Source organism: Cladophialophora carrionii (assembly GCF_000365165.1).
Source record: "Cladophialophora carrionii CBS 160.54 unplaced genomic scaffold supercont1.2, whole genome shotgun sequence".
Classification (NCBI taxonomy): Eukaryota; Fungi; Ascomycota; class Eurotiomycetes; order Chaetothyriales; family Herpotrichiellaceae; genus Cladophialophora; species Cladophialophora carrionii.
In genome coordinates, this window is record NW_008481827.1 from 3094922 (window position 1) to 3119162 (window position 24241).

A 24241-nucleotide genomic window follows, 5' to 3' on the forward strand; every position below is an offset into this window, starting at 1 on the left:
CGAAACTGAGGACTATTTTTACAGCCATTCCCCTGTCCCCCCTACGACTTGGAAACCAGCGCCATGGTCCTAAGCTTAAACTTGATCTTGGAACAAAGAATGCGCCCCGGCCGCCGACAACGACCACTGTCTAAACCCAAAATAGCAACCCCAGGGACCGTGTGGTCGAGTGGTACATCAAGGTGTGGTGGTGAGGCGGCTAAATGTTGATGCTCGGGCGCATTCTTTTCCTCCCTTTACCACCTGGGGTGCTTTCCTCCTCTCGCTCCCTGGCTCGCTTCTCCCGCTGATCCAACACCAGGCTCAGAACGTCGAAACCAAACTGTGGGTACTCCAGACACATGGCCTTGAACTCGTCTTCGGCCTCGTGGCGTAGGACGTGGGATCGAGTGGCCCAGAATGCAGCAACAGGTTTGCGGATTGTAACATCGTCGGCAGGTGTGTTGCCATAGACGAATCTTGCGTACGCGATTTCCCCAACAGCGGTTGAGTTGATGCGGTGGATCTTGGAGTGCGCAAGCGTCTTGAGTTCGGGCAGTCCGAGTTTCTGTGCGAGGGTGTACACCTGCGCATGCTTGAGAAGCTGCGCGCCAGTGTTGTCAACCGCGGGTACCGATGGATCCGGCTCGAGTCCGTCTGGTACATTCGGTAGACGGCGGGGGAAGTATTCCCCGGTGTACTGATACTGTAGGAAGCATCCTACGGTGTCCAACGCCTCGTCGCGCATCTCGATCCTGAGATCGTCGTCGGAGAGTTCAGAAAGCCTTTCGTCGAACCAAGGCGACTGTTGGAGGATAGCTTTGTGCGCGGTCAAGGTGGTCTCGTCGCCATCGGAGCCGACAATTATTCTGACAATTGGCGACTTGAGGTACTCGAGGAAAATGGTTTGAGGGTTGGGAGCAGTAGTCCCGTTTGCAGCGGTGTCGCCGCCACCTTCAGTTTCCGCATTGTCATCGTCCGCCTCTTGCGCATCCTCGGCCGTGCCCATGTCAAAATCAGCTTCCGCCGAGTCATCAATCTGCACGTTCTCCTCCATGTCCGCCATGGTCGCTTTCGACCAGGGCTAGCTGGGGCCTCGCAGCGCGAGTTGGCGGCCCTAAATGGCGGCTCAGAGAGGTTTCATGCAAGGCAAACGCGCCAAACCAATGCGCATATGCATCACGTAGAAAACGAGCGTATGCGCCTCAACAACAGAAAGAACGAGAGTGTCCTGAGGATGGGCGCAAATTAATCCAGAGGGCTCTCGGTCAGCGGAGGCACTGCGGAGAGCAGCTCTGTTAATGAACTGAGTCCGACATCGTCACGTGTCACTACAGCAACCAAAAGACGTGCCTCGCTTGTTCTGCCACGCCTCGCTATAGTCCGTCGCTCGCATGTCTTCCAATAATGCTGACTACGTATACTCCGAACACGAGCGCTTGACTCTGTCCATGGGGTCGAAGCTCATGGAAGGTGGTTCGCAAGTGCTAATACCATACGATGGGAGAGAACTTCAGTTCAAGTTTGGTTGTTCCCAATCAATCAACCGCTTTCGCTGGGTGAAAAACCGCGGATGCGCGAGAAAGAGCAGTTGGACTTGCCCCTACCACTTTGATTCACTGGTCGATCTTTGCGTCTAGAGTCCGAGCGCTGGCGCCGCACAGGAATTTACATGAGGGAGCACGAGTCTCCTTTTCGAAATCTTCAGTAGTAAGATCGCAAGCAGTAAAGTGGTATTCACGTCCACGCACCGTCGCGAAGCTGCTCACTGCCTCCGTCGGCCTCATCTGCGGGTCACCGCGGCCAACCTTTTGACTTCTTCCTCGTCCCCAACCATCCTCCACTGCTTCTTCTGCGACCATCTGCAAAGGCCCGAACTGCGAGTGTGAAATCCCGATCAGCATGGCGACACTTGCCAGGTAAGCTTCTCTGGCTCATGTTATGGGACACCAACCAGATGGTTAATTCCTCCTCAGCCACGAGGCCATGTGCTGGAATCTTTTCAACCAGGTCAGCAATAGCGCCTCTCTCGCGATTGCGGGGTCCCCACATACATCGGTTCGACAGTAGCTTTATGCTGACACGTGCGTTTTCAGGCCAACATGAGTCTTCATGCTGGGTTTGAGCACGAAGCGCTGGACATCCTCGTGAGTGACCACTGACTGACCCTCGGTGAACGTCCTGACTTTGAACAGTACCACCTGGAAATCCAAGAGCTGACTCCCACGCTGCGCATCCTTGTGAACACGACCCTCGCCACAGCCGATCCTGCGCCCGATGATTGGCAGAAGTTGGAGTGGATTGGCGAAGCCAGAATCGTCCTGAGAAACTACAGAAATTTCCCAGATGCTGATATGGATGGCCACCCTCTCAGATCCTCGCTCGAAGCGAAGGTCAGAGCCGCTGAAATGGTTGTGAGAAAACAACTCGGGTACAGCGATGAGTTCGAGCACGATGAGAGCGAAGGCGGGGACGGATGCGACGACGAAGAGGAAGAAGAAGAGCATGCGGAAGACGAGGGGTGATGGAACAAGAGCCGCTGCATTGGAAACAAGTCGCCGTCGGCTAGAGACGAGTCAGACTGCTTTGACCGGCCGGCTTTGGCTGCCTCGACATTCCTGAGGATCCAGCAACGTGTCCCAGTTGTCAACTGTCGGCAATGCGGCGTCGGCATGCCGTGACACGTATGCTCATGGACCTGGCGCCGTCTGTGTAAAGAGAGAAACATCGAGTGCAGTCGTACAGGGCACAGTTCGGGGTCAGAAGAGCAAGCTCCCATGAAATACCGTATTAATGGATAATGCACACATTTTCTTTGGTTAAGCGTTTACATTGTTTTCCCGCAACATTAGTTTTGTAGTGTATCGCCGTCAAACAGCATACCGAGCTTTCTCGGGCATGAAGGCAGTTCTCCCATTGGAAAAGGGCAAAAGCGAGCATCAAGAGCAGCGCAACGGACAATCGCCAGGCTGGGCTGAGCAGTCGACAGAAGTATATTTGCTCAAGCCTGCCGAGCAGAAGAGGAGGGATTTATCACCAAAGCGACTTGGGTGTGGTAGAAATAGGGAGAGAAGTCAGGGGCTCAGAAGCCAGAAGGGAGGCTGAGACACACCGGTCTAGGCATGGACAGCTGTCGATACGGGCTCCTTCGAACAGCGAGACGTGGGTGGTGATAAGCCGCACCAAGGATCAGCCATGGCACGGGACAAGACTGGGTATTTATAAGTTGCGCCGCAGCTCGCCTTGAATTCCTGAGATAGGGAGGCTGCGGCTGCGGACTGCTGTGCTCCGTCCGGCGCTCCAGCTGAGGTGGTTGCAACTGCAGGGCGAGACCAATCTCCGGTACCCCGTGTTTCCAGATGTCCATGTGCCCACAGACACGGCGAGGCTCAGCCGTCTGGGGTACGCGACCAATGACGGATCTCAACGCACACGTTCAGTAGAAGCTAATGATCGGCAGAACAAGCGAGGATCAACTCGCAAGCAAAGTCGGCGGTGTCGCAGATTCATGTGCTGATTGGGGGGCCTGGTCAGCCGTGCATATCAGGCATGGATGAGCCCCGAGTCAAGCCTGCAGGAACCGGCCGACGGAGAATCGAAGCAGACTCACTCCGGGCTCACTTCGACCTCTCACGCGTCTGCTTGCTCAGTCACCGCCTACACTAGCCTGGTTGTGGCAATGAATGGCGTGATCATACACGAAAATGTTGCCATCTCCTGCCCATCATAATATGCTGTGTGTACCCCGTACTCGTAGCCGTCGACGTCGCATTCTCGTCTTCTCCGCTCTTGCGTGCTCGTCGATTGCATACTCTGACATCGACTTCTCAGCCACCAATCTGTCGACGAAGGGGTCATCGACCTCTTGGCTGTTCCAGCACACAGGAGACTGGCGGCGAAATTCAGGCGCGTCAAATTAGGCGCAGGATCAGGCTGACCGCCTTGCCCACCGCCTTGGCTAATCTGGCGCATGATACGACGGGAATTGCGAACCTGGTATATTGCAACGAACATCGTCGTCCCCACATACGCTATCGCCCGCCCAGCATCCATGACATGAGTAACTTTACGGTCTGCAGCACCGAAAGCGGTGCAAATCCAGTCGCTCGTTGACCAGAAGCGGCGCTCGTAAGGTTCGCCTCCGGTCTGGGTTTGTCTTCCTTCACTGGCCCAACTTCCTGCCCGCTCCTGATTCACTTGTCCTTCACTGTTTTCTTTCTGTCACGTCTGCATTCTTTTCCGAACCAGGCAGCGTCACTTCTGATCCCGCAAAGTCTCTCCACAGCGTGCGCTCCCACACTGTATATGTAACCCTCGTCCACCTCGCTGCTTCCAGACTTTTCCCTCTCTTCTTTGTTCAGACCACGACTTGGGCAGGCCGACTTTGACTCTTGAAAAGTCGACACGCACACAACATAGACCGACTTGAGCTGATCAATTGCCACGGTCATGGGCTCCTTCAATCCATTCCCGCATTCTCCCCCCGTGTCGCCTCCTAATGGCTACCAAGGCGCCGACGGGTTCTCGACCCCTCTGTTCCCTCCAAAGCCCAACATCCTGTTCATCATGGCAGACCAACTCGCGGCTCCTCTCTTGAAGATGCACAATCCCAAGTCTCAGATCAAAACGCCCAACCTGGACCAACTGGCTGAACGCTCGGTCGTGTTCGATTCGGCGTATTGCAATTCACCGCTATGCGCTCCGTCCCGCATGTGTCTGATCAGCGGCCAGCTTCCCTCAAAGATCGGCTCTTACGACAACGCTTGCTCCATTCCATCCGAGACGCCAACATACGCTCACTACCTGCGTGCTGCTGGCTACGAAACCACGCTCGCGGGCAAGATGCACTTTATCGGAGACCAATTGCACGGCTACGAGAACCGACTGACCGCGGACATCTACCCGGGTGATTTCGGCTGGGCGGTGAATTGGGACGACCCCGGTCGACGGCTGGAGTGGTACCACAACAGCAGCTCTATCTTGCAAGCCGGGCCTTGCGTGAGGACCAATCAACTGGACTACGACGAGGAAGTCTTGTACAAGTCCAAGCAATATCTCTATGACTATGCACGAGGACCAGCAGGCAAACGGCCTTTCGCCTTGACGGTCTCGTTCACGCATCCCCATGACCCCTATGCAATTGAGGACAAGTACTGGGACCTGTACGAAGGTGTTGACATCGACTTGCCTACCGTGCATATCAAAGAAGAAGACCAGGACCCGCACAGCAGACGTCTCATGCATGTCTGCGAGATCGAGGGCCATAACTTTACTGATGAGCAGATTAAGCGCGCTCGGCGAGCGTACTATGGTGCGGTCAGCTACGTGGACGACTGCATTGGGCAGTTACTTGAGGTGCTGAAGAAATGCGGCCTGGACGAAAACACCGGTAAGCACTATTTTTCCACACTTCCATGGATAGATTAATTGACATCCGTCAGTTGTCATGTTCTCCGGCGATCACGGGGATATGCTGGGCGAGAGAGGTCTCTGGTACAAGATGTCATACTTTGAGAACTCCGTTCGCGTACCGATGCTCATCAGCCACCCGAAGCAATTCCGACCGCATCGCGTCTCTCAGAACGTGTCTACCCTAGATCTCATGCCCACGCTGGTGGAACTGATCGGGTCTAAGCTTGTTCCTGGGCTGCCCATGGACGGGTTGTCCCTGATGCCTCACCTCTACGGAGGCGACGGTGGCCATGATACCGTCTTTGCCGAATACATGGGCGAGGGGACGGTGGCTCCCCTGATGATGATCCGTCGGGGCGACTGGAAGTACATTACATGCCCGGCCGATCCCCCCCAGTTGTTCAATCTGCGGAAGGACCCGCATGAACAGGTTAATCTGGCCAACAGTGAAGACCCCGAAGTTCAAGCTGTATTCACGGCCTTCGAACAAGAAGCGAACAAGAAATGGGACTTTAAGAAGATCACAGACGACGTCCTCACGTGCCAGCGCCAACGTCGGTTCGTCTGGTCCGCCTTGACCCAAGGACGCTTCGAGAGTTGGGACTGGAATCCGATCGACGATGGCCGCGTCAAGTACATTCGTTCTCAAACCCCTCTGGACGAACTCGAACGAAAGGCGCGGTATCCTACGCATACCAACGTCCCTGCGAGGATCACGGTCAACGACAAGGCCGAGGTTGTCTGTCTCCAGCCGAAGAGACTGACTGAAATTGCGAGTGAGCCAGTCCACTACCGCTAGGTGCAGCCTACGGCACTCTCTACCGGGACGAATTCATTTACCTTTGCGACGCTTCTGCATTCAACAGCCTTGGCTTTAAGGGTGCTGTATTCATGAGCGCGGCGCTACGGAGTCAGCACTTGGTTCTACTTGGGATTTCTCCTTTCAAATGCGTACTGGTTCGTCACCTGTTTGGCGCAGTCGTCTTACAAACTGGTCTACGGAATGATGGAAGGCTTCTTAGCGGGCGCGTACGGAGCACTCTGGGTTATGCTATTTGGAAGACACGCTGGAGTAACTGTGGCTCACGGGCATGGACTCGCTTGGCGTCCTGTGGCGATTTCATCTGGCTGGGACACGGCGCGGTCGTCATCACTGCTGCACTTTAGGCCACGGCCAAGGTGGAGTTCGCTTGGATGAAATTGATTTTACCTAGCTAAGTATACAGAAAACCCCAAAAACATCGGAAAGACAATTGGCCGAAGACCGCTCTCGTCGCGATACCATTGCCCAAGTCTGCTCTTGCCCAATGCCCTTGCCCGCTGTTGTTGCTGCCTGGTTCGGTGTCCGTCCGTTCCCCGTCCGTCCCACTCGATGCACGACTGTCTCGCGCAGTTGGGCCAATTCTTTCCTTTACTTCTGACCGCGGCTTCAGAGACTGATGTTCCATTTCTAATGGGGAACCCTGCGATGCAAGGCACCGCCTTGCATGACTCGAAGCTTCTTGCATATCTCCTAACTCCATACGTTCGCAGTAGGTGACCAGAGCACGGACGGTGGCAGGGATCAGGGATGACCGGTACGACACCCATCTTTGACATCACGTTCAGTTGGACTGACTCTTCCAGGTCACGGTCCAACCATCGTGTTTCCCAGCGGTCAATCGATGCAAAGTCTAGGTTCCTTCTGTTCAGTCAAGGTCGCCGGTCCTTCTGTTCGGGCGGAGTCGACGTTCCTTCTGCTCAGCGTGTGATGGAATTCAAAGACTTCGACAGCACTGGTGCACTCCACGTCATTATGGCAAAAGAAACATCATCTGACCAATCACTCATGAACACATGCATGGGGGTCATCATCCTTGGGCTCGATCCATCTGGGTCTCTCGGTGTTTGCTGCCTTCGGGACCTCATTGTAACGACCGAACTGGATGATGTCCACAGCAAAGCACGTCAACGCCACCATTTTGAAGGCAGCTCCCCCGCAGCCATGTGTGATTGTCCCCGGCAACTTTGAATAAGACCCGGCGAGGGTTAGCGGATTTCAGCCGGCGTCATCCAGAGTCGCCTCTACCCCAAGTACGAGTACAGCATTCGTGGCAAACGATAAGGCCAGAGCATTCTTGATTGCCTGAGCACACGACCGCGCGGCGCTAATATCAACCAGGTTACAAAACACTGGCACGCTAGTGGACTAGGTGCCAATGGAAGATCCAATCAAGAGGCCCACATACGCTATCTCGAATCAGGGCATAGAATCCATGTGGGTCGAGCCCACGAGACTAACTGGAGAAGAACTGACGGACTTGCTAAAATAGCTCGGGTCGTTATCAGAATTGCCAGGGTTGTCTCGTCATTTCGAGGGACATTGTTCAGCCTGGCGCTTCGGACTCGTTGGCTGCGATGGCTTGGGATCTTCCACGGCTCATCTGAGAGAGGTGTTGCCAGCATAACCCGTGGTGTACGCTGTCACAGCAGCCAACCGGGACGACCAGAGCGACAGGAGAGGCGCATCGGCACCGAAGCCAGGAATGACGAAACAGGAGAGACCGGCTGGACTGGTCGAGCATGCCCACGGACTCACAGCACCAGACATGCATGCAAGCTCACGGTTTGCCTTGACCCAAAAAGCCACGTCCGAGGCCAGAAGCCAGAAAGCCAGAGCCTCGAATGGTCATCTGATCGTTTCCTACCTGGTCTTCCACCACTCCCGGCTCAGCTCTTGCTTGCACCTTCCGGACCCTCCGTCTTTCCATCAATTCCTGTGCCCGCATGGATGCAGTGACTAACGGAAACTTCGCTATCAGCAGACAACGAACATCAGCAGAGGCAAAACCTGCATGAAGCAGCTACAGATACTAACGACTCCTGCCCGACACCCAATCGTCAGTGCTTTTTCTGCCAGGTCGTATAAAGACGCTATCCCTGTCGTCCAGTCTCCACGCCTCGGACGGGACAAGAGATCTGACCTCATCCGGCAAGGACTGTTCACAGATGGTATTGTACATGTACAACCCTGACTGACTACCGTTGCGGCTGATCAGCGCAGCCAGGGACTTGGAACCGAGTATGTGGTTTGGGAGGAGTGCTATGTACATTGGATCTGTGACGTGGTCGATATAAACCATAGCGACGGCGAGCAGCACCACCGTGATGCTGGATACCATCCGGCAAGGAGAATTAACGAGGCTCGACAAGCACATCCTCGCGACCTCCAACAGGGCCGGCGGCAATCAAAGTGGCAATGCAGCACGAGACGAGGGCCAGGGACAGGCCCAGGCCTGGGCAACAAGGCTGGACGGTGGCTCGCCACGTATCTGCAGTGCAGTGCAGTGCAGTGCAGTGCAGTGTTTCTTGACCTGATCGGGCAAATGCACACCGACAGGGACAGCTGCTGATCATACGAGTAGTACTGTAGCAGATAGACCCCGTGAACGAGAACGGCCCGACTCCCCAATGTTGGATAGAGAAAGATACACCGACAGCCGGGAGCGTGACCGAGCGCACAGAAGGCACGCTGGCTGTACTGTAAGAGGACCCAGGACGTCAGCATGACAGTTACCGAAACCCTCACACACACACACACTTCCGCGACATGTGTCCCGTGCATGCTGGTGTGTGGTACAGTACGGAGTACATATGCTGGAGACAAAACGCCGACAGCCGGAACCCCCGAGCGCAAAAAGCATCGACCGACTCCCTTGTTTCGGTGGCCACTTGTGCACATGATGGGCTCTGCCGACACCCGACCACCCGACACGGGTATTTAACTCGTACGAGTCCGAGTACTTTGTAAAGCTGTCCGTTGTTTGGCCTCGCGGGTCGCTCCGTCTTTTCCGGTCCCCAGTCGTGCCAGTCTGCATGCATGGAGCGAGGAGGGTCCAGAGGGAGTCCTCGCCTCGTCATACGAGGGGAGGGGTCGTCCAAAAGTACGCCGTAGTACGTAGGTGGTGACGCCCTGGATTGGACGATGACGATCGTAGAAAAAGATGCAAAGTATGCAAAGTACGGAGTAAGGGTCTGATACGAGGTACTGTACGGAATGTGTCAGTAATTACTCCGCAACGAGGGTGAGGCCAAGGTGGAAGGGAGTTGCTGCTATGACCGCGCCGAGCGATATGCCCGCTTGATACCTACCTAGGTACCTACCTGGTAGGTATGTGCGAGATACACGAACGGTACGCAGTACGTATGTACGAGACTGTGTGATTGTGCGTGCCTGGAAAGTCCTATAGTACTGATCCAGAGATATAGATATAGATATACAATGTCAAGACATCTGCATACTGGCATACGGCAGGAGCACCATATATAGGTAGACAGTACGCAGGGAGGTAGACAATACGTAAGGAGGTAGTCAGCACGCAGGGAGGGAGACAGGACGCGTGCAAGGAGATAGTACATAGGTGCGAGGGTAGACAGTATGCAAGGTGATGGCAGTGGTCTGGATTCTGTATATTCTATGATGATCGAGAAGCTGAGACTACAGTAAAGCTAGAGTATGAAGTAAGGCTCAGCCCCTCCGACGTGACTGCCAACCAAGGCAATTGCAGGTGCTACACAAGGATAGGTCGGTATGTGGCTGGGTTGAATGAGTCTTTGCTCCCTTTGGAATACAGTACTCAGTATAGTACAGTGCAGCACAGCATAGCACCTAGCACCCTAGGCAAGACTGGAATTGGCAGTGCCAACAAATACCTAGTTCATGGTACAGCGCGCAGGACACGGCCAAGGACACGCACGTATGGTACACGGGTATACGGGCCGGTATCCTGCTTTCCTGGTCCTGTTCTCCCGCTCTCCTGCTTCCCTTCGTCCCCGCTGCAGAGTTCGGAGGTGCAGTGCTCAGAGTTCAGATTCAGGAAACACACAGACAGCAGGGCGCTACCTTAGCAACGCATCAACGCTCCTGTGCATTTGATTCAAGACTTTTCAGCTTTCTTGAGCTTTCCTCGCGTTTGGTTGCTCTCACGGCCCCGGCCCTGTCCTGTCCTGTTGTGCTCTGCTCTGCTCTGCTCTGCTCGCTCTGTTACGCTATTGCTGCGCTGGCTGTACCTCCCCAACCAACCCCTATTTGCTTGCCGTTGCTCATATTTTTTCTTCACTTTGCGAAATGCAAATCATAACCTAGCCACTTCCGGGCGTTGACCTGCGCGGGAGTCAAGCCCGGCCAGCCATACGTCAGCGGGAAGAAGAAATAGAACCCATAGAGCACGGCGCACAGCACCACCCCTGTGGCGATCCACGTGCCCAGCATGCTCTGGCCCTTGAGCCTCTCGTTTGCGGTTTGGAAGTGCTTGCGCGCCTTGTCATGGGGTTTTTGCCCGGCTTTATGATCTTTCTTCGCGGCCGCGCTGCTAGGCGGTACGTCGTCGTCGAGGACCGGGTCGACGTTGAAGATAAATTCGACGAGCGCGCCTGTCACGAGACACGACGCCAGGTGTGCAGGGAGGTAGTGGTGCAGGAAGAGTTGGCGGCCCATGAGGTAGAAGGGGAAGTAGTGCGCCGCCCAGCAGAGGAAGAAGAAGCCCGTCGAGTTGTACAGTCTTGATCGCGTGCCTATATTTGTGTTAATGGGCGGTTCCTTTTTACGAAAGGCGGAAATGGGAAACACAGTAATACTTACGGCGATCAAGGGCATCTATCCCGCGGCGTAGACTCAATTGATCGGCGCCAAGGATGCCGGCAAAGACGGCGAGGAGGGCACTCGCAATCCAATATCCTATCGGATTGCCCAGGAAGTAAATCTGCTGCTTCGTGCTGTCTTGGGTCCAGAAACTGACTCCCCTGAGCAGGAAGGGCCACTGGTACGGTTGTGTCGCGTATGGATGTGACGCGGTAAGGGCATTGTTGTGGTAGAACATGGCACGCTGTAATTCAATATACTTGCGATAGAAGGGCAGAGATTTCGTCTTCTTTGCCTCCTTGATTCGTCGGGGCGAGTCCTCCGGTAGAGATGGGATGTCTTCCACGTACCAGATGTTGGTGGACTGTTGAGTGTTCTTGTTGCCGTTGATTTCAGCCTGTTTGAAGGCCCATTCCGGTAAGGGACTTGTGTGTGTCCACATGGCGACTTTGGTCGGGTAATGGATCAGTTTGAACTGGCCGGACATAGTTCTGAACGGTGCGCCCTGCTTGCCTTGTTCCATCTTGATACTAAACAGGGTGTCGTTGTGGCGCTCTCCGGCGGCGACGTCAAGTGGCACGGTGGTGAATTCTTGGTTCGTAGGATAGTAAGGCGACGCGACGTCATGGGTGAGGAGGATGGTGTTTGTGACCACGTGGCGGAGTTTGACCACCTCCCCGTTGAGCACAGGCTTGCCCGCCCAAGCGGATGGGTCAGGTGAGGGCTCGCTTGGCAAGATTTCCCAGTTGTTGTTTGTGTCGTTGAAGGGGTAGCCCGTGACTTGTTGACCTTGGCTGGAAATACGGCCATCGTCATAGCGGAGAGGGTACCGATCTGGATGGCTATGGAGGTACACTTTCGTGTCTTTGTGACGGAGGGTGATGTGGTCGTAGTATTGGATGTCGATCGAGGCTTGGTGCATCATGCTGTCGCTGAGAGTCTCTTGGAATTCTGGCGTCATAAAGTCATCGCCCGGGCCGGATCTGGTCAGGATGGCGAAGTGGACCTGGAACCAGAACAGATAGAAGAAGAATGGAATGATGACGAGTCCCACAGCTCGAGCCACAAAGTGCTTGCCGAACGTGAAGAGATCCAAGGCGCCTCCCTTCCGGTTGACGTCTAGAAGATCCCACAGATCGAGCAATACGGCACATCCGATGGTGAAGAAAGTAAATGCGCCGACATATTTGGTGGATATAACACAGCTCATACAGAAGCCGCACAATAGAAGCCACTTCCACCATTTCCTGCCAAATGCATCGTGTCGTTCCTTGTAGAAGCGGACATAGCAGTATATGCTGAGGGAGACGAAGAAGACAAGCGTGGCATCGAGGAGGATCAGGCGAGTCTGTCCGACGTGAGAGTTGTCGAAGAGGACCAATCCGGCGGCCAGAACACAGGCAGGCAGGGAGTATCCCGACTCCCACATGATCAAGTAGACCACCACGACCGTCAGAGCTCCAAGGAAGGCCGGGAGACCTCTGAATGCCAGGTATGGCACATTGTTCGTAATGTACGACTCGCCAATGTTGTCAAAGAGGAAATGGCCATCGTATCCAACAAGCCATCCAACCAGGGCGAACAGGAGTTTTCCGAAGGGAGGGTGGACGTCGAAAAAGTAGGTACGTTGCAGGTAGTAGGACGCGAACTGGAATGGTGGTTAGTCGAGTTTGAGCCTTCTACGCATTCTGACCATACCTTTCCAAAATGCACCTCGTCGAAGACGACCTCATTGGGATGGTTGATGCCAAAGAATCGGGTCGCAAAGGCCAGGATGATGATTATCCCCAATGCTAGCCTGTAGTCCCAGTCATTTGACACACTTTTGTTTAATTCGTCCAAGGCTCTTTTCAAGGCCTCGTCGTCTTCTTTGTCCCCATCCACCACAGGCTTGTTTTCTTTCTTGGGACCCCGCTGGCGCAGGGTCGAGTTGGGTGTCGACATCTTCAACGTCTCGCAGAAACAAAGGGTTCGGCCGCGGCGAGGGTGAAGGCGGCCAGAAATGGTGGGATTAACGAAAGAAAGAAAAGAGGCTGAGGGAGAAACGAAGGCACAGTGAAGGAAAGGTCAGATGAACTTCAGGCCCCCTCAAAGTGAATTGCCTCAAAAGTGAATTGAGGCTGGAGTGGAATCGTGTCCATAACTTTTTGGCCGAAACGCGTCAGACTTGCCATTCACGCCATTGAAAGGGAGGTGGCCCGTGCGTCAGAGCCTCGTGGAGCCTCGTGGAAAGGGGTTGCCACGTGACACCGTCGCTACCCCAAATCAGATTCCAGCCATATGCAAGTTCATTTTTCTCGGCTGAGTCCCCTATCTAAATATGATGCGCGAGCAAACTACACACAGCTCAGTCATCCAGATCCAAAAGACTCAGCGTCTCCAGCTCCCGACGGGCTATATGCTCAAACTCATCCCTGGTGATGCCAGCACTGCGGGCTAATCGGTACATGCTCTTCATAGTCGTGCTGATGTGTTGCTTGATGCCAATCTCCGACGCCCCAAAACGTTCTGCATGTTCTTCCAGGCGAGCCACCGCATCTGAACCTCTCGAGGATGGCGAGGATGGCACCGGATGTGTCACCTCGACCAGTTTCTCGTCCCCCTGGTCGGCGTCAGCCGCGAGAGACCCCTGGTACGGAGGCGGATCTAGTTCTTTGGGAGGTTGAGAGTGCTGTGAAAGCATTTGCTGTAGAGCATTCCCGTTCAGCCGCGGCTCTGAGCTGTCTTCCATTTGTTCGTCTGGGTCGTGATTATCCATCGCCGGCTGTACAGTGCCATACCGTGCATAGTAATCGTCCTCGGAAGGACCACCTGGCTGAGGCTGGACCGACTCCTTTCGAGCAGGGGTTCTGCCGGGCGTGTGATCGTACATGGCCCAGTAATCATCTTCATCGGCTGGGGGCACCGATAGATTTCTCTGATTTTTCCCAAGGGCTGCTTCGTCTGCTTCGCGCAGAGCTTCATTCACCAATCGCTCGTTGGAGCTCTCGTTTGCTTCTGCAACGGAGTTCGACCACGAGGAGTCCTGCCGGAGATCTTCATCAAACGGCAGGAGTTCTGCTAGCTTCCACCCGTTTCCCTCCTCTCCACCGCTGCACCATAGATATATTGCCGTAAATGGCCAGTCAATCAATGCTATTTGGGCTCTTAAAGTCTCTTCGTCAAATCTTTTGTACTTGAGCTGATGTGTATCGCCCACCTCAATCTCGCCTGAGGATGGATGTGGCTCAAACACGGCCTCTTCGATCTTATCCCTCAGTCGTTCCCCCTTGGTCGCATCCCAGCATAAAAGAGAGGCCCAACTCTCCCGAGAAGCGCCAGATGTGTGTATTTGCAGGCGTTGTCTGAGGATTGGCGACAGCAGGGGTAGCAGTGCCGGTGGAGGTCTGGGCGAAGCGAACGAGGCAGGCAGACACGCGAGGAGTGGAGGAAGCAAAGAGACTGGATCAGGTGCTGGAACGAGCTCGACCATGGTTGCTTGCAGAGTTCAGCTTGTAGTGGGTGTGGGCGTGTGTATGGATGTGAGGATGGTGGAGGAGAAGTGTGTTGCTGTGGCAGTCAGTGTTGGATCAAGGAAAGAAAACAGAGCATGTGAGAGGAAGTTGAAACTGCGCGGGCATGATCTACGTGCGGAAAGCATCGATCGCGCGGTCGGCTGGATCTCCAACAGTCACGGTAAGCACACAGGGCTATCACACGGACAGAGTTGTTCTGTTTGGTTCTCGAACGAAAACTGAGGCTGAGCTCACGGCTGGATGAAAGGTTGCACTTCTCTTTCCATTCGCCCGGCCGAGATCGCGTGGACTTCGGATCGGCCGACGTCACACGGCGATATTTAATTGGCCGGACGTGACCAGGCTGAAACCCACTCGCGGTAAGGCTGTGCGGTCATCTCCACAACGTGTCTGACATGTGAACGCGAGTGGCTGTGGTACTGGTCAACGTCGCCCGCAGAGCAGAGCCTTGATCTTGGTCCAGGTTTACTACCACGGCACCACGGCAACCTTCCACCATAATGTGTATCGGACGTGATCTAGCTGTCAAAATACACTCATCCGACTGACTGCTCGGCGATGGCTGCGGTTGTTACTCCTACTGTGGTACTGCCGGCGTCTCGAATCGGCCAGGCGCATTCCCCGCATCATCTCCGAATTGACATGGACTCCATCTCGATTCTTGGCTGGGTCGCCACAGTGTATACTCGTAAACCTAAAACACTTGCTAATCCGGGTCACGGGAGAGCTATCACCCTCGCACGTGCCTCGGTGGCTGAACAGCGTACCACCTTCGCCTTACCAGTCTGTTCCAGCTGATGGCGTCCCCACGACCGAAGAATGGCATCTACCATGATCAACCTCAGACGCCCGATGCGGCTTCCAGCACCGAGCATTCATATGGCGATTCGGATACAGAGCTACCCGTCGAGATCACCCAAGAGACAGTCCAGTATGGTCTCGGTCGAGCACAAGCAGAAGCACGCCTGCGCCTCAAGGTGGACCTCCGTCTATGCAGTATAGCGGGAATACTATGCTCGCTGAATCTGCTAGACAGTGGGATCATCTCTTCAGCAGCAGTCACGAGCATGCTGTCGGATCTCAACCTCACAGGAGATCGGTATTCGGTATCGATATTCATCTTCACTGTGGCTTCGGTGTGCTGCCAGCTTCCGGCGACCATTCTGCTTCGGTTCGTTGGGCCGCGGCTGTTCTTCTCAGCAACGACTTGTGCGTTCGGGATTATTACCATGTGCACAGCAGCGATTACGAGCTGGCAACAGATGATAGCATTGAGAGTTCTTCTGGGCATTTCCATGTCCGGGATCTACCCCGGGCTCACCTATCTCATCTCAACATGGTACACGCGGCACGAACAACAACTGCGGTTCGCACTGCTGCAGTCTGGGGAGATCATCGTCCTCGCCACCGGGTCGATTGTCAACTTCGGGCTCAACCACCTCGATCACCGCCACGGCCTCCGCGGCTGGCAGTGGATGTACCTTGTCCAAGGCGCCGTGACCGTCTTCCTCAGCCTTATCACCTACCTTTGGATGATCGACTTCCCTGACCGCGCCGAACACTCCTTCCACTTCCTCACCTCGGACGAAAAGGCTCTCGCCTTGTCCCGCATCAATGACGACCGCCAGGACGGCGCGAAACCCGAACCATTCCGCCTGTCCGCAATATTGGTCCACTTCCTCGACCCGAAACTCTACGCCTTCTGCATCCTCTTCTTCCTGCTGAACCTGGTGTCCACCGCCCTGTCGTACTTTCTCCCCATCATCCTCCAATCCGGCATGGGTTTCTCCTCGAACAAAGCGATCCTGCTCTCATCCCCTCCATACTACTACTCCGTCATCCCCGTCCTGTTGTCGTCGTATATCGGCGATAGATACCGCATCCGCGCCCCAATCATCGTCTTCAACGCCATTTGCCTCATCGCCGGATTCTGCATGCTCGGTTTCCCCACTCAAGTCACGGTGCGATACATCGGCACCTTCCTTGCCACGGGGGCATACATCTCGAATTGGGCGGCCCTCAACGCCTACCAGGCAAATAACATCGTTGGACAATGGAAGCGCGCGACCGTCGCGGCCGCAATTTCCGCGTGCAATGGTCTCGGTGGCATTGCGGGAAGCTATATTGTCCGGCAGAAGGAGGCACCGCGGTATCTGACAGCTATCTGGGTCAGCATCGGGAGTCATTTGTTGATGATCGCGGTGGTGTGTGCGTGTACGGTGTGGTTTTGGTGCGCAAACCGGAGAGCGAGGACCAAGGGGCGGTTGATTGAGGGTGTCGTAGGCTTTCAGTATACCTACTAGACGGTGGATGGATGGAATGATTAGACAGTAGAAAAACAGATACGTATAGTCAATTCAGTCAGCCCGTCATTGTAGCAACATTGTGATGGTGGCGAGGATTGAGCGAGTGAACCGCAAAGCAATATCTCGTCAATTCGCGCAAAGCTGGCATCCTCCATCACTCCTCAGATTGCTCCAGTCCTCCTTACCTGGTCAGGCTCCACTTCGATGGAAAATTTGGGAAACGGCCGGATGAAGGAACCTTGCGAGTAAGACGATGTGGGGGCCCGTCACCCCGTGTCGTGAGGTTGGCGTCTATCACAGACGACCGCTTCATGTCCGTTACAGTTCGAAGCGCGAATATCTATGCACAACGAGGTACCGGAAAAGACGCTCAAGCGATATATCACTACGACAGCGGGTTCGGGGTTGTTTGCCAGCAGGTTCATCGCGCAAGCCACGTTATCTACACGCTGAGAAGTGAGATAGTGCACATACCGGACACATCCTCCGTACTGTTGAATGTACCTAGGTATCTACTGGTGCTACGGAGTACTTGGTGGTTGATTACCTAATGCAGCCTCGTATTTAACACACATCAACTAAACCCAATTAGGCCACAAAATCAATACCGCGATTCATGGCCGCAAGGTACGCATCAGTAACGCGTGAGGGAACGGAACACACCACAGAACAGAGTACACTGACGCGATCGGAGAGACTATCAATCCCTCTCGGTATCATCTTCCCGCCGCTCCCCTCTAGCTGGACCTCACCTTCAACAAACTCCATCCATCCACCCACCCACCCACCCACAATGGGTGCCTCAAAGCCTGCAGCCCGAACCACGAAGCAAGGCCACACACACTCCCACTCACACTCTGACGCGTCCGCACACAGTCACACCCGTCCCACCCTCGAACCACGCATCAAGCACATCCCCCAAGCGACGATCCGCAAGAAATGGAAGCCCCTCCCCCAGTCATCTCAGGACAAAATCCACTCGATCCTCTCGAATCTGAAAACCAAGCGCTCCGGCGGAGGAGGACCCAACGCGCGGATCCCGCGAGTCGGCAAACCGAGCGCAAGAGATTCAAGTAGACCCGGCGCACCGCCGCGTGCAGGTGCGACGGCATCCAAGACCGCGATAGCAGAGGCCGAATACGCCAAGATCGTCGAGGATGTGGCTTCGAGGTGAGTCGCTGGCTTTTCCCACGTAGTACTTACTTACTTTATGACGTGGAGTCCATATCGCTGGACGCAACTGAATTGACCGACCAACGCTAATGTATACGTACTAATGTACGCGTGTGACGATAGACTTCTCTCGCGCTTACCTCGCATGCCCTTCCCGCCCACTTTATCCCGCAGCAATAGCAACGGCAACGCCGCAGACGACTTCGACCTTTCAAGCACCCTCGCGCGGATCTCCACCCTGCAAGCGCAATTGACGTGCAACATGCAGACATCGCGGCTTTTGGGCAGGCAGATCAGTCGGGAAAAGGCAGCGCTCAAGCTGGATAAGAAGGAGTTGAAGACGCTAGAGGACGGACTTCGCGGGAGTAGGGAGTTGACGAGGCGGAAGGAACGGGGGCTGCATCCGTTGGCGAGGGAGGGCGGGGACGGGGACGGCCAAACCGAACGAGAGAACACTGTGATCATGGGGATCAAGGCTGCCGGTGCTGCAGAGGATAGAAGGTCATTAGCTTGGGCTCTGACGGCAGCGACGGCAGCGGCGACGGCAGCAGCAGAGTCGATGGACTCGACAGAGTCAGCGCTCGGCCTAGAGGACACAGCAGATCCTGTCGACCCGGGTATGAGTGTCCTGCTAGGACAGTTGCGGAGTCATTTGCTGAGTATGCGGAATAACACGGCGTCTCTACTGCCGGTGGTGGATGCGGTCGACGAGGCGCAAGTCGCGTTGGAGAAATTTGCCGCAAGGAACCTGGACGAGGCGGCCATACGTCAATTATATGGCGCTGCTGTTGTTTGAGAGGTCGTCTAGCCCTACAGAATCGCTGCTGAATAGGATAAAGTAATGAGCGAGTGTATCATGATTGCATGAGTACATGAGTACATGACTAGGTACAGAACAAGGCAGGACCGTACAGAAGATGCTCCAGGTCTCTCCACTTCGTGTATTGCAAAGAATGCGTCTTGGGGTACATACATTATGTTGTTTCATCTGGTACCATCTTGTTGTCCGGACCAGTATAACAAGTGGAATGAATGACCAGCCTTGCCTAGATGCAACCACGCACAGCCAGAAGCACGAGCACATCGACATTGATATTGGCATCGACGTGGATATTGACCTTGATATCGACATTGATATCGACATGGACATGGACATGGACGCATCAAATCATGACCCTGAACACTCACCACCGAGTCGAGTAGATGGTAAGGTATACGGAGTAGAAAGACCAGAGAATCCTCCATCCCCAGACAACATCCGACATCCAATATCCAACGTCAAGCCTTGCGGTCTAGCAGAAGCACAAATCCATCTGGACGGATACCTAGGTATCATACCTGGTACTGTGTACATGTATCTGGGCAACAACATCGCGCGACACGCACGTACAGGCACAGACACAGACACAGCCATAATTAGGCATAGACATAGACATGGGCATAGGCATTAGTGAGACCCTTGCCGGCTATAAAGAGCGTATACCCAACCCGGCGCTCAACACCGTGGCATCCAAAACGTTCGACTTGTGGTGATGGCCCGGCGCGAACCGGCGCATGGCGAACCAGAAGAATATCACCATGATCATCTACAGGGCCGTCAAGTTAGTCAAGGTGTGGTCTGTATGAGAAGCAGGGGTAAGAATGAACAGGGCAGAGATTAGAGGCCAGAGATCAGTGACTACATTTCAAAGATCTCGGACCACATCTCAGACCAGATCGTAGATTTAGATTGGAGACCAGATCAGAGACCTTAAATCTCGATATCAAATCTCAGTCGGAGAATGTACATACCAACGGCACGGCGGCCACGAAATACCACTTCAAACTCGGATAATGTTCAAAGGCGTCGACGTTCATGCCAAACGCCCCGACCAGGAACGTCAAGGGCAGGAAGATGAATGTGATCCAGCTGAGCCGCCACAGGCTGGCGTTCAGTTCGAGGGACTGTCTCGAGTCGCGGATCGTCACGGATTTGTAGAGATGGAGGCGAAGAGTTAGTGAGACTTCGAGAAAAGATAGATTGACGAATGCTAGGATCAATGCTGGGACAAACGCGAGGACAAATGCTGGGATAAAAGCTAGGACAAATGCTAGGCATCATCACACATACTAGGTCAATCATATGCTCCAACGGCTGGAGATAGTCCGTGACGATATTCTCGGCGAGCATCTCGAAATCGTCCAGCAGAGGCGTAAGCCACTTGTTGCTACTCGTCCCGGTCGAGGTGCCGGTGCCGGTGCCGGTGCCAATACCGGTTCCGATGGCGTCCTCGTAGTTTCTCTCGTACCCATGCTCTCCTTCGGAGAAGATGGCGAAGTCATCCTGCACGGCCTCGACGACCTTGGAGTGCCGGTTCACCAGTTTCAACATGTTGTGCAGTCGCTGGGACATGGCCCACACGTCGGGCGCGCAAGACGAATCCGACGGGTGTGCGTAGATGTGGTCTTCTAGGAGGGCGTGGGGCTCGTGGATCAGCGCGATCTGATCGCGCCACAGCTGGTACAGGCCGTCGAAGACATGGGACAGGACGGCCTGGAGTGTTGGGATCGAGGTGGCATTCCGAGACGGTGCGCGTTCGCGCTCGGGGTACAGGCCCAGCAGGACGTTTCCGCTAACGATCTCCCCGGCCTCTCCGGACGAGTACTCACAGATGATGACGGTGTCGCTCCTCGCCATGTCGGGCAGGTGGCGAGATCCAGAGTTGAAGCGAGTCACGCGCGGTCCTGGCAGGGCTCCGGAGAAGGCTCGCTGCATGTAGACGGCGATGCGTTGGCGGTAGAGCGAGGCATTGCCGACGCGGTTCTGGTTCTGGGCCTGGCTGTGATTGTGGTGGTGGTTATGGTTCTGCGTCTGCGCGGGCGAGGGCCCAACGACGAGGGACCCGAAATCCAGCCCAAAGGCAGTGCAGATGACGCCTCTGGCCATGTCGAAGGCTGGCCGCCACCGGATAGCTTTGTGCGAGGCCCTCCGCAGGTCGCGGTCGTCCTGCATCCAGTCGCGGAAGCTGCGTTCCTCGGTTTCGGCGCTGGAGCCCGAGATGCCAAACGCGCCGCTCAGGTAGTTGATCGCTTCCTCGTTGTTGCAGACGTAGACCAGTCGGAGGAGAGAGTCCTGCTTGCTGTCCTCTTCCAGGTACTTTCGTAGCTTGGCGACGGTTTCGCATCGCTTCGGCGGTCCGCAGAGCAGCACCCCTTGGTCGTCTGCGGTTCGTGTGATCAGCATGGTCCATATGAGTTCCTGGGGTCTACCATCGTCCTCACCAAGATCGTATTCCAGCACGTACATGGCCTTTCGCTTGTACACGAGGGCCGCATTCTGCGAAAGAATCGCAGTGGCATACGTGGTCGCAAACCCGGCAGCATATTCCAGCCCTGTAAAAGCGCCGGGTCTGATGGTAGAATTGATGCCCACCCATCTTCTGAGGCGATCGAGCGGGCGATTTGCGCGGACTCGCGCGTTCGAGGCCGAGCGCGTAATGCGTAGATGAGCCTCTTCCGCATCGATGTCGGTGTAGGCGCGTCGTATGACGGCTCCGCGCTGTTCGATGTCGAGTTGCTGCGCTTCGTTGGGTTCGGCAAACGGATTCTTGAAGCCTAGAGATTCCAGCTCCGTCGCATCTTCCGCGCCGCTGGAGAACCCCCTAACGCGCTTCCCCGGGTGTACTTCCAGCGGACACGGGAACGTGTCAGCCTGAGTGAATGTGGTCGACTGTGGCAGGGAGAACACATCCTTGAGGAAAGACTTGGACACCTCGTCGTCCTTGGCGAGCGGCGGTCGCAGGGACCGGCCTTCCTCAATGGCGATGGAGAGTCGAGCCTGTCTTTGGTGTCGGTCTGTCGAGTATTTTCTTTGTTTCGGTGATCGCACCGATAGCAGCGAGTCCCTTCGCGACGCCATGAGGGATCTCAGCCCGTGCGCATGGATGTTCACACAGACATTGTCGCGCCACCGGGGGCCCTGACCTCTTCATCATGAGGCTGGCTGGAAACGGGCCAGAACACGAGTCGACGCCGATCCCTGTCACCAGCTGTCGCCGAGGCCGCCACACAGCTGCTGATTCGATACAGAACGCCACGTTCATGCAGGCGGCAGGAGAGGATGTGCAGGGTCGATCTCTGTAAGAATGAGAACGGCCGAGGGTGAAGGGAAGAGGGACTCATGCAGGATTGAAGTTGAGTAGCAGAAGCGTTGCGATAGCAAGCATCGCTGGCGTCGATCCGAACGGAGCGGAAGGATCCGTACGCGGTCCTGAGCGCAGCACAAACAAGGCGTAAGTAGGAGTCTTATCTTAGACGGTAGATAATTTCCCACCGAACAATGGTTCCAGGGCTACATGGGGTCCAGAGAGCGCCGTTATGCGACAAGATTCCCGCAGACAACCATGGCCAACCGTACAGCGACCAGATTCCCCAGTGTATCAATCTCTCCCGAAGCCTCTGCCGGCTCGCCAGGTAAGTGGAGTGAGCTCGGGGAATTCTCACTCTTCTTCAAACATGAGAACATCACGCCTCAGAGAGAACTGTCCGTGATGTGAATAACTCACCCCCTCCCGTACGCCTTCCTCGGAAAGTCATCCCAGATATGCTTCATCTCCCTAACATCCAAACCCTCATCATTGACCAATTCGCCCGTAAACTCCACATCCTCACCATACATCAACCCGTTGAAGTGACCTCTTATCCATCCTTCGCCATCAAACTCGATCACGCCATCACATCCGCGTCCGAATTTCATGAAGCCGTCGTCTTGATCTTCCGATCTCCAGCCGAAGGAGACGGCCTGGTCACAGGAAATGTCCGACATGTCGCTCACGCAGAGGACTCCTTCCTTGGACCCGATGTGGAACTGGCCCCAGAGCTGGTGGGAGCGGTCGTCCACCTGGAGCGTGAGACTGAACGGCTGGAATGAGTTTCCTGGGAAGAAGTAGGTTCCTGAAATCGGGAAATCCTCCAACGTCGGCGATTCTCGCTGCTGGTTGAAGTCGATGGACTCGTAAGCGGGAGGTGCATCGTCCATGTCGACATCGTGCTGGAAAGAGAGCGGCGTGCGATTGTATGTCTGTGAGGGAGATGGTGCTCCGCGGTCGCGGTTATTGTGATGGAAAGGGTCGTCTTTACCTCGTCGCGCGGTCTGCTTGGCTCGTGGCTTCTCAGGAGAGGAGCTTGGAACTAGGCGATCCGTGACGCTGTAACCTGAATGACCACCTCGTCTTGCAGTCTGCTTGGGAATCTGGGCCTTCGGACGAGACGCAGCAAGGGCCGTACTGCCCGCCGCCATCGCAGGTTTAGGCTTCGAATCACTCGCCTTTGCGCCCTTCGGCTTCGACGTGGCTGTCTTCGACGTGGCTGTCTTCGACGTGGCTGTCTTCGACGTGGCTGTCTTCGACGTGGCTGTCTTTGGTGCCGCCGTCGATTTCTTCCCCGTTTGCGTCTCCTTCTTCTTCTTCTTCGCCACCTCCATAGCCTCGCGATCAATCGTGACCTTAATCCCGTCAATCTCCAGCGCCACTGTCGTCTTGCTCGTGGTCGTGGTCGTGGCCATGCTGGTGCTCCTCGTCTTCTTCGCCTTGCTCTCCACCACCTTCGTCTCGCCCTTGCCTGCAGCAGCAGCACCACCACCACCACCACCACCACCACCACCACTCTTCGCCCTCCTCAACGCACTAGCATACTCCTTCTTCATCTCCGCCTCCAAGGCGACAATCTCCTCGGGCACAACCAACGTCTTCGAAGCAATAGCATTAGTCAGCCGCACTTTCGCCGTATTCTTCTCCCTGGAGCGCGGCAGCCCGTAGTGGATCAACTGCGCTTCATACCAGTGCGCGACTTGGTCCTTGGGCGCGGACCCGGACCCGGCCTTCTTCTGTTTGCTGGAGGGGAGGAGCAGGTCTTTGAGGTCCTGGGCCGAGGCGCGCGGGTGGCGTCTGTTGGGGCCTAGGTCGACGAAGAGCGTGTCTCGGTAGATGAAGTCTCCTCTTCGCACTTCTGGAGCGGCCATGGTTGGGTTACGGAGATTGTGGCCGGTTAGTTAGTTACTGTAGCATGTGCGCGATGTGCGCGATGTGCGCGATGTGCGGGTGGAAAAGGATCCGGCTTCTAGCACTTCTGTATTTGACTACGAGGTAGGGAGTTCACTGTATGGCGTAGGTACTTCGTTAGCTTCCCGTATTAGAAGCTCGATCGCTTGTGGTTGACCAATTAAACACGAGGTGTTCGCCCTGTTGCCTGAGCAGCGC

At 55.2% G+C, this 24241-nt stretch overlaps 9 protein-coding genes across 9 annotated transcripts; 4 read left to right on the top strand and 5 right to left on the bottom strand.

Annotated features, from left to right (window-relative positions):
• Nucleotides 1-199: 199 nt before the first annotated feature.
• On the bottom strand, nt 200-1045 carry G647_03189 (uncharacterized protein; the record flags this gene model as incomplete). The annotated part of the gene is made up of 1 exon (XM_008727535.1): nt 200-1045. One exon carries the CDS (start codon nt 1043-1045, stop codon nt 200-202), a length of 846 nt encoding a protein of 281 aa, XP_008725757.1.
• A 1036-nt stretch (nt 1046-2081) lies between these two features.
• Nucleotides 2082-2504, top strand: G647_03190 (uncharacterized protein; the record flags this gene model as incomplete). Its single annotated transcript, XM_008727536.1, has 2 exons — nt 2082-2126; nt 2175-2504. 2 exons carry the CDS (start codon nt 2082-2084, stop codon nt 2502-2504), a joined length of 375 nt encoding a protein of 124 aa, XP_008725758.1.
• Nucleotides 2505-4428: 1924 nt separating this feature from the next.
• On the top strand, nt 4429-6190 carry G647_03191 (choline-sulfatase; the record flags this gene model as incomplete). Its single annotated transcript, XM_008727537.1, has 2 exons — nt 4429-5368; nt 5421-6190. 2 exons carry the CDS (start codon nt 4429-4431, stop codon nt 6188-6190), a joined length of 1710 nt encoding a protein of 569 aa, XP_008725759.1.
• Nucleotides 6191-10486: 4296 nt separating this feature from the next.
• G647_03192 (uncharacterized protein) lies at nt 10487-12955 on the bottom strand (the record flags this gene model as incomplete). The annotated part of the gene is made up of 3 exons (XM_008727538.1): nt 10487-10944; nt 11012-12659; nt 12710-12955. The coding sequence occupies 3 exons, from the start codon at nt 12953-12955 to the stop codon at nt 10487-10489; spliced, it is 2352 nt and encodes a 783-aa protein (XP_008725760.1).
• Nucleotides 12956-13358: 403 nt separating this feature from the next.
• On the bottom strand, nt 13359-14483 carry G647_03193 (uncharacterized protein; the record flags this gene model as incomplete). Its single annotated transcript, XM_008727539.1, has 1 exon — nt 13359-14483. One exon carries the CDS (start codon nt 14481-14483, stop codon nt 13359-13361), a length of 1125 nt encoding a protein of 374 aa, XP_008725761.1.
• An 840-nt stretch (nt 14484-15323) lies between these two features.
• Nucleotides 15324-16829, top strand: G647_03194 (uncharacterized protein; the record flags this gene model as incomplete). The annotated part of the gene is made up of 1 exon (XM_008727540.1): nt 15324-16829. One exon carries the CDS (start codon nt 15324-15326, stop codon nt 16827-16829), a length of 1506 nt encoding a protein of 501 aa, XP_008725762.1.
• A 796-nt stretch (nt 16830-17625) lies between these two features.
• G647_03195 (uncharacterized protein) lies at nt 17626-18801 on the top strand (the record flags this gene model as incomplete). The annotated part of the gene is made up of 2 exons (XM_008727541.1): nt 17626-18002; nt 18129-18801. 2 exons carry the CDS (start codon nt 17626-17628, stop codon nt 18799-18801), a joined length of 1050 nt encoding a protein of 349 aa, XP_008725763.1.
• Nucleotides 18802-19775: 974 nt separating this feature from the next.
• Nucleotides 19776-21903, bottom strand: G647_03196 (uncharacterized protein; the record flags this gene model as incomplete). Its single annotated transcript, XM_008727542.1, has 2 exons — nt 19776-19949; nt 20116-21903. The coding sequence occupies 2 exons, from the start codon at nt 21901-21903 to the stop codon at nt 19776-19778; spliced, it is 1962 nt and encodes a 653-aa protein (XP_008725764.1).
• A 642-nt stretch (nt 21904-22545) lies between these two features.
• Nucleotides 22546-24003, bottom strand: G647_03197 (uncharacterized protein; the record flags this gene model as incomplete). The annotated part of the gene is made up of 1 exon (XM_008727543.1): nt 22546-24003. The coding sequence occupies one exon, from the start codon at nt 24001-24003 to the stop codon at nt 22546-22548; it is 1458 nt and encodes a 485-aa protein (XP_008725765.1).
• Nucleotides 24004-24241: the final 238 nt, after the last annotated feature.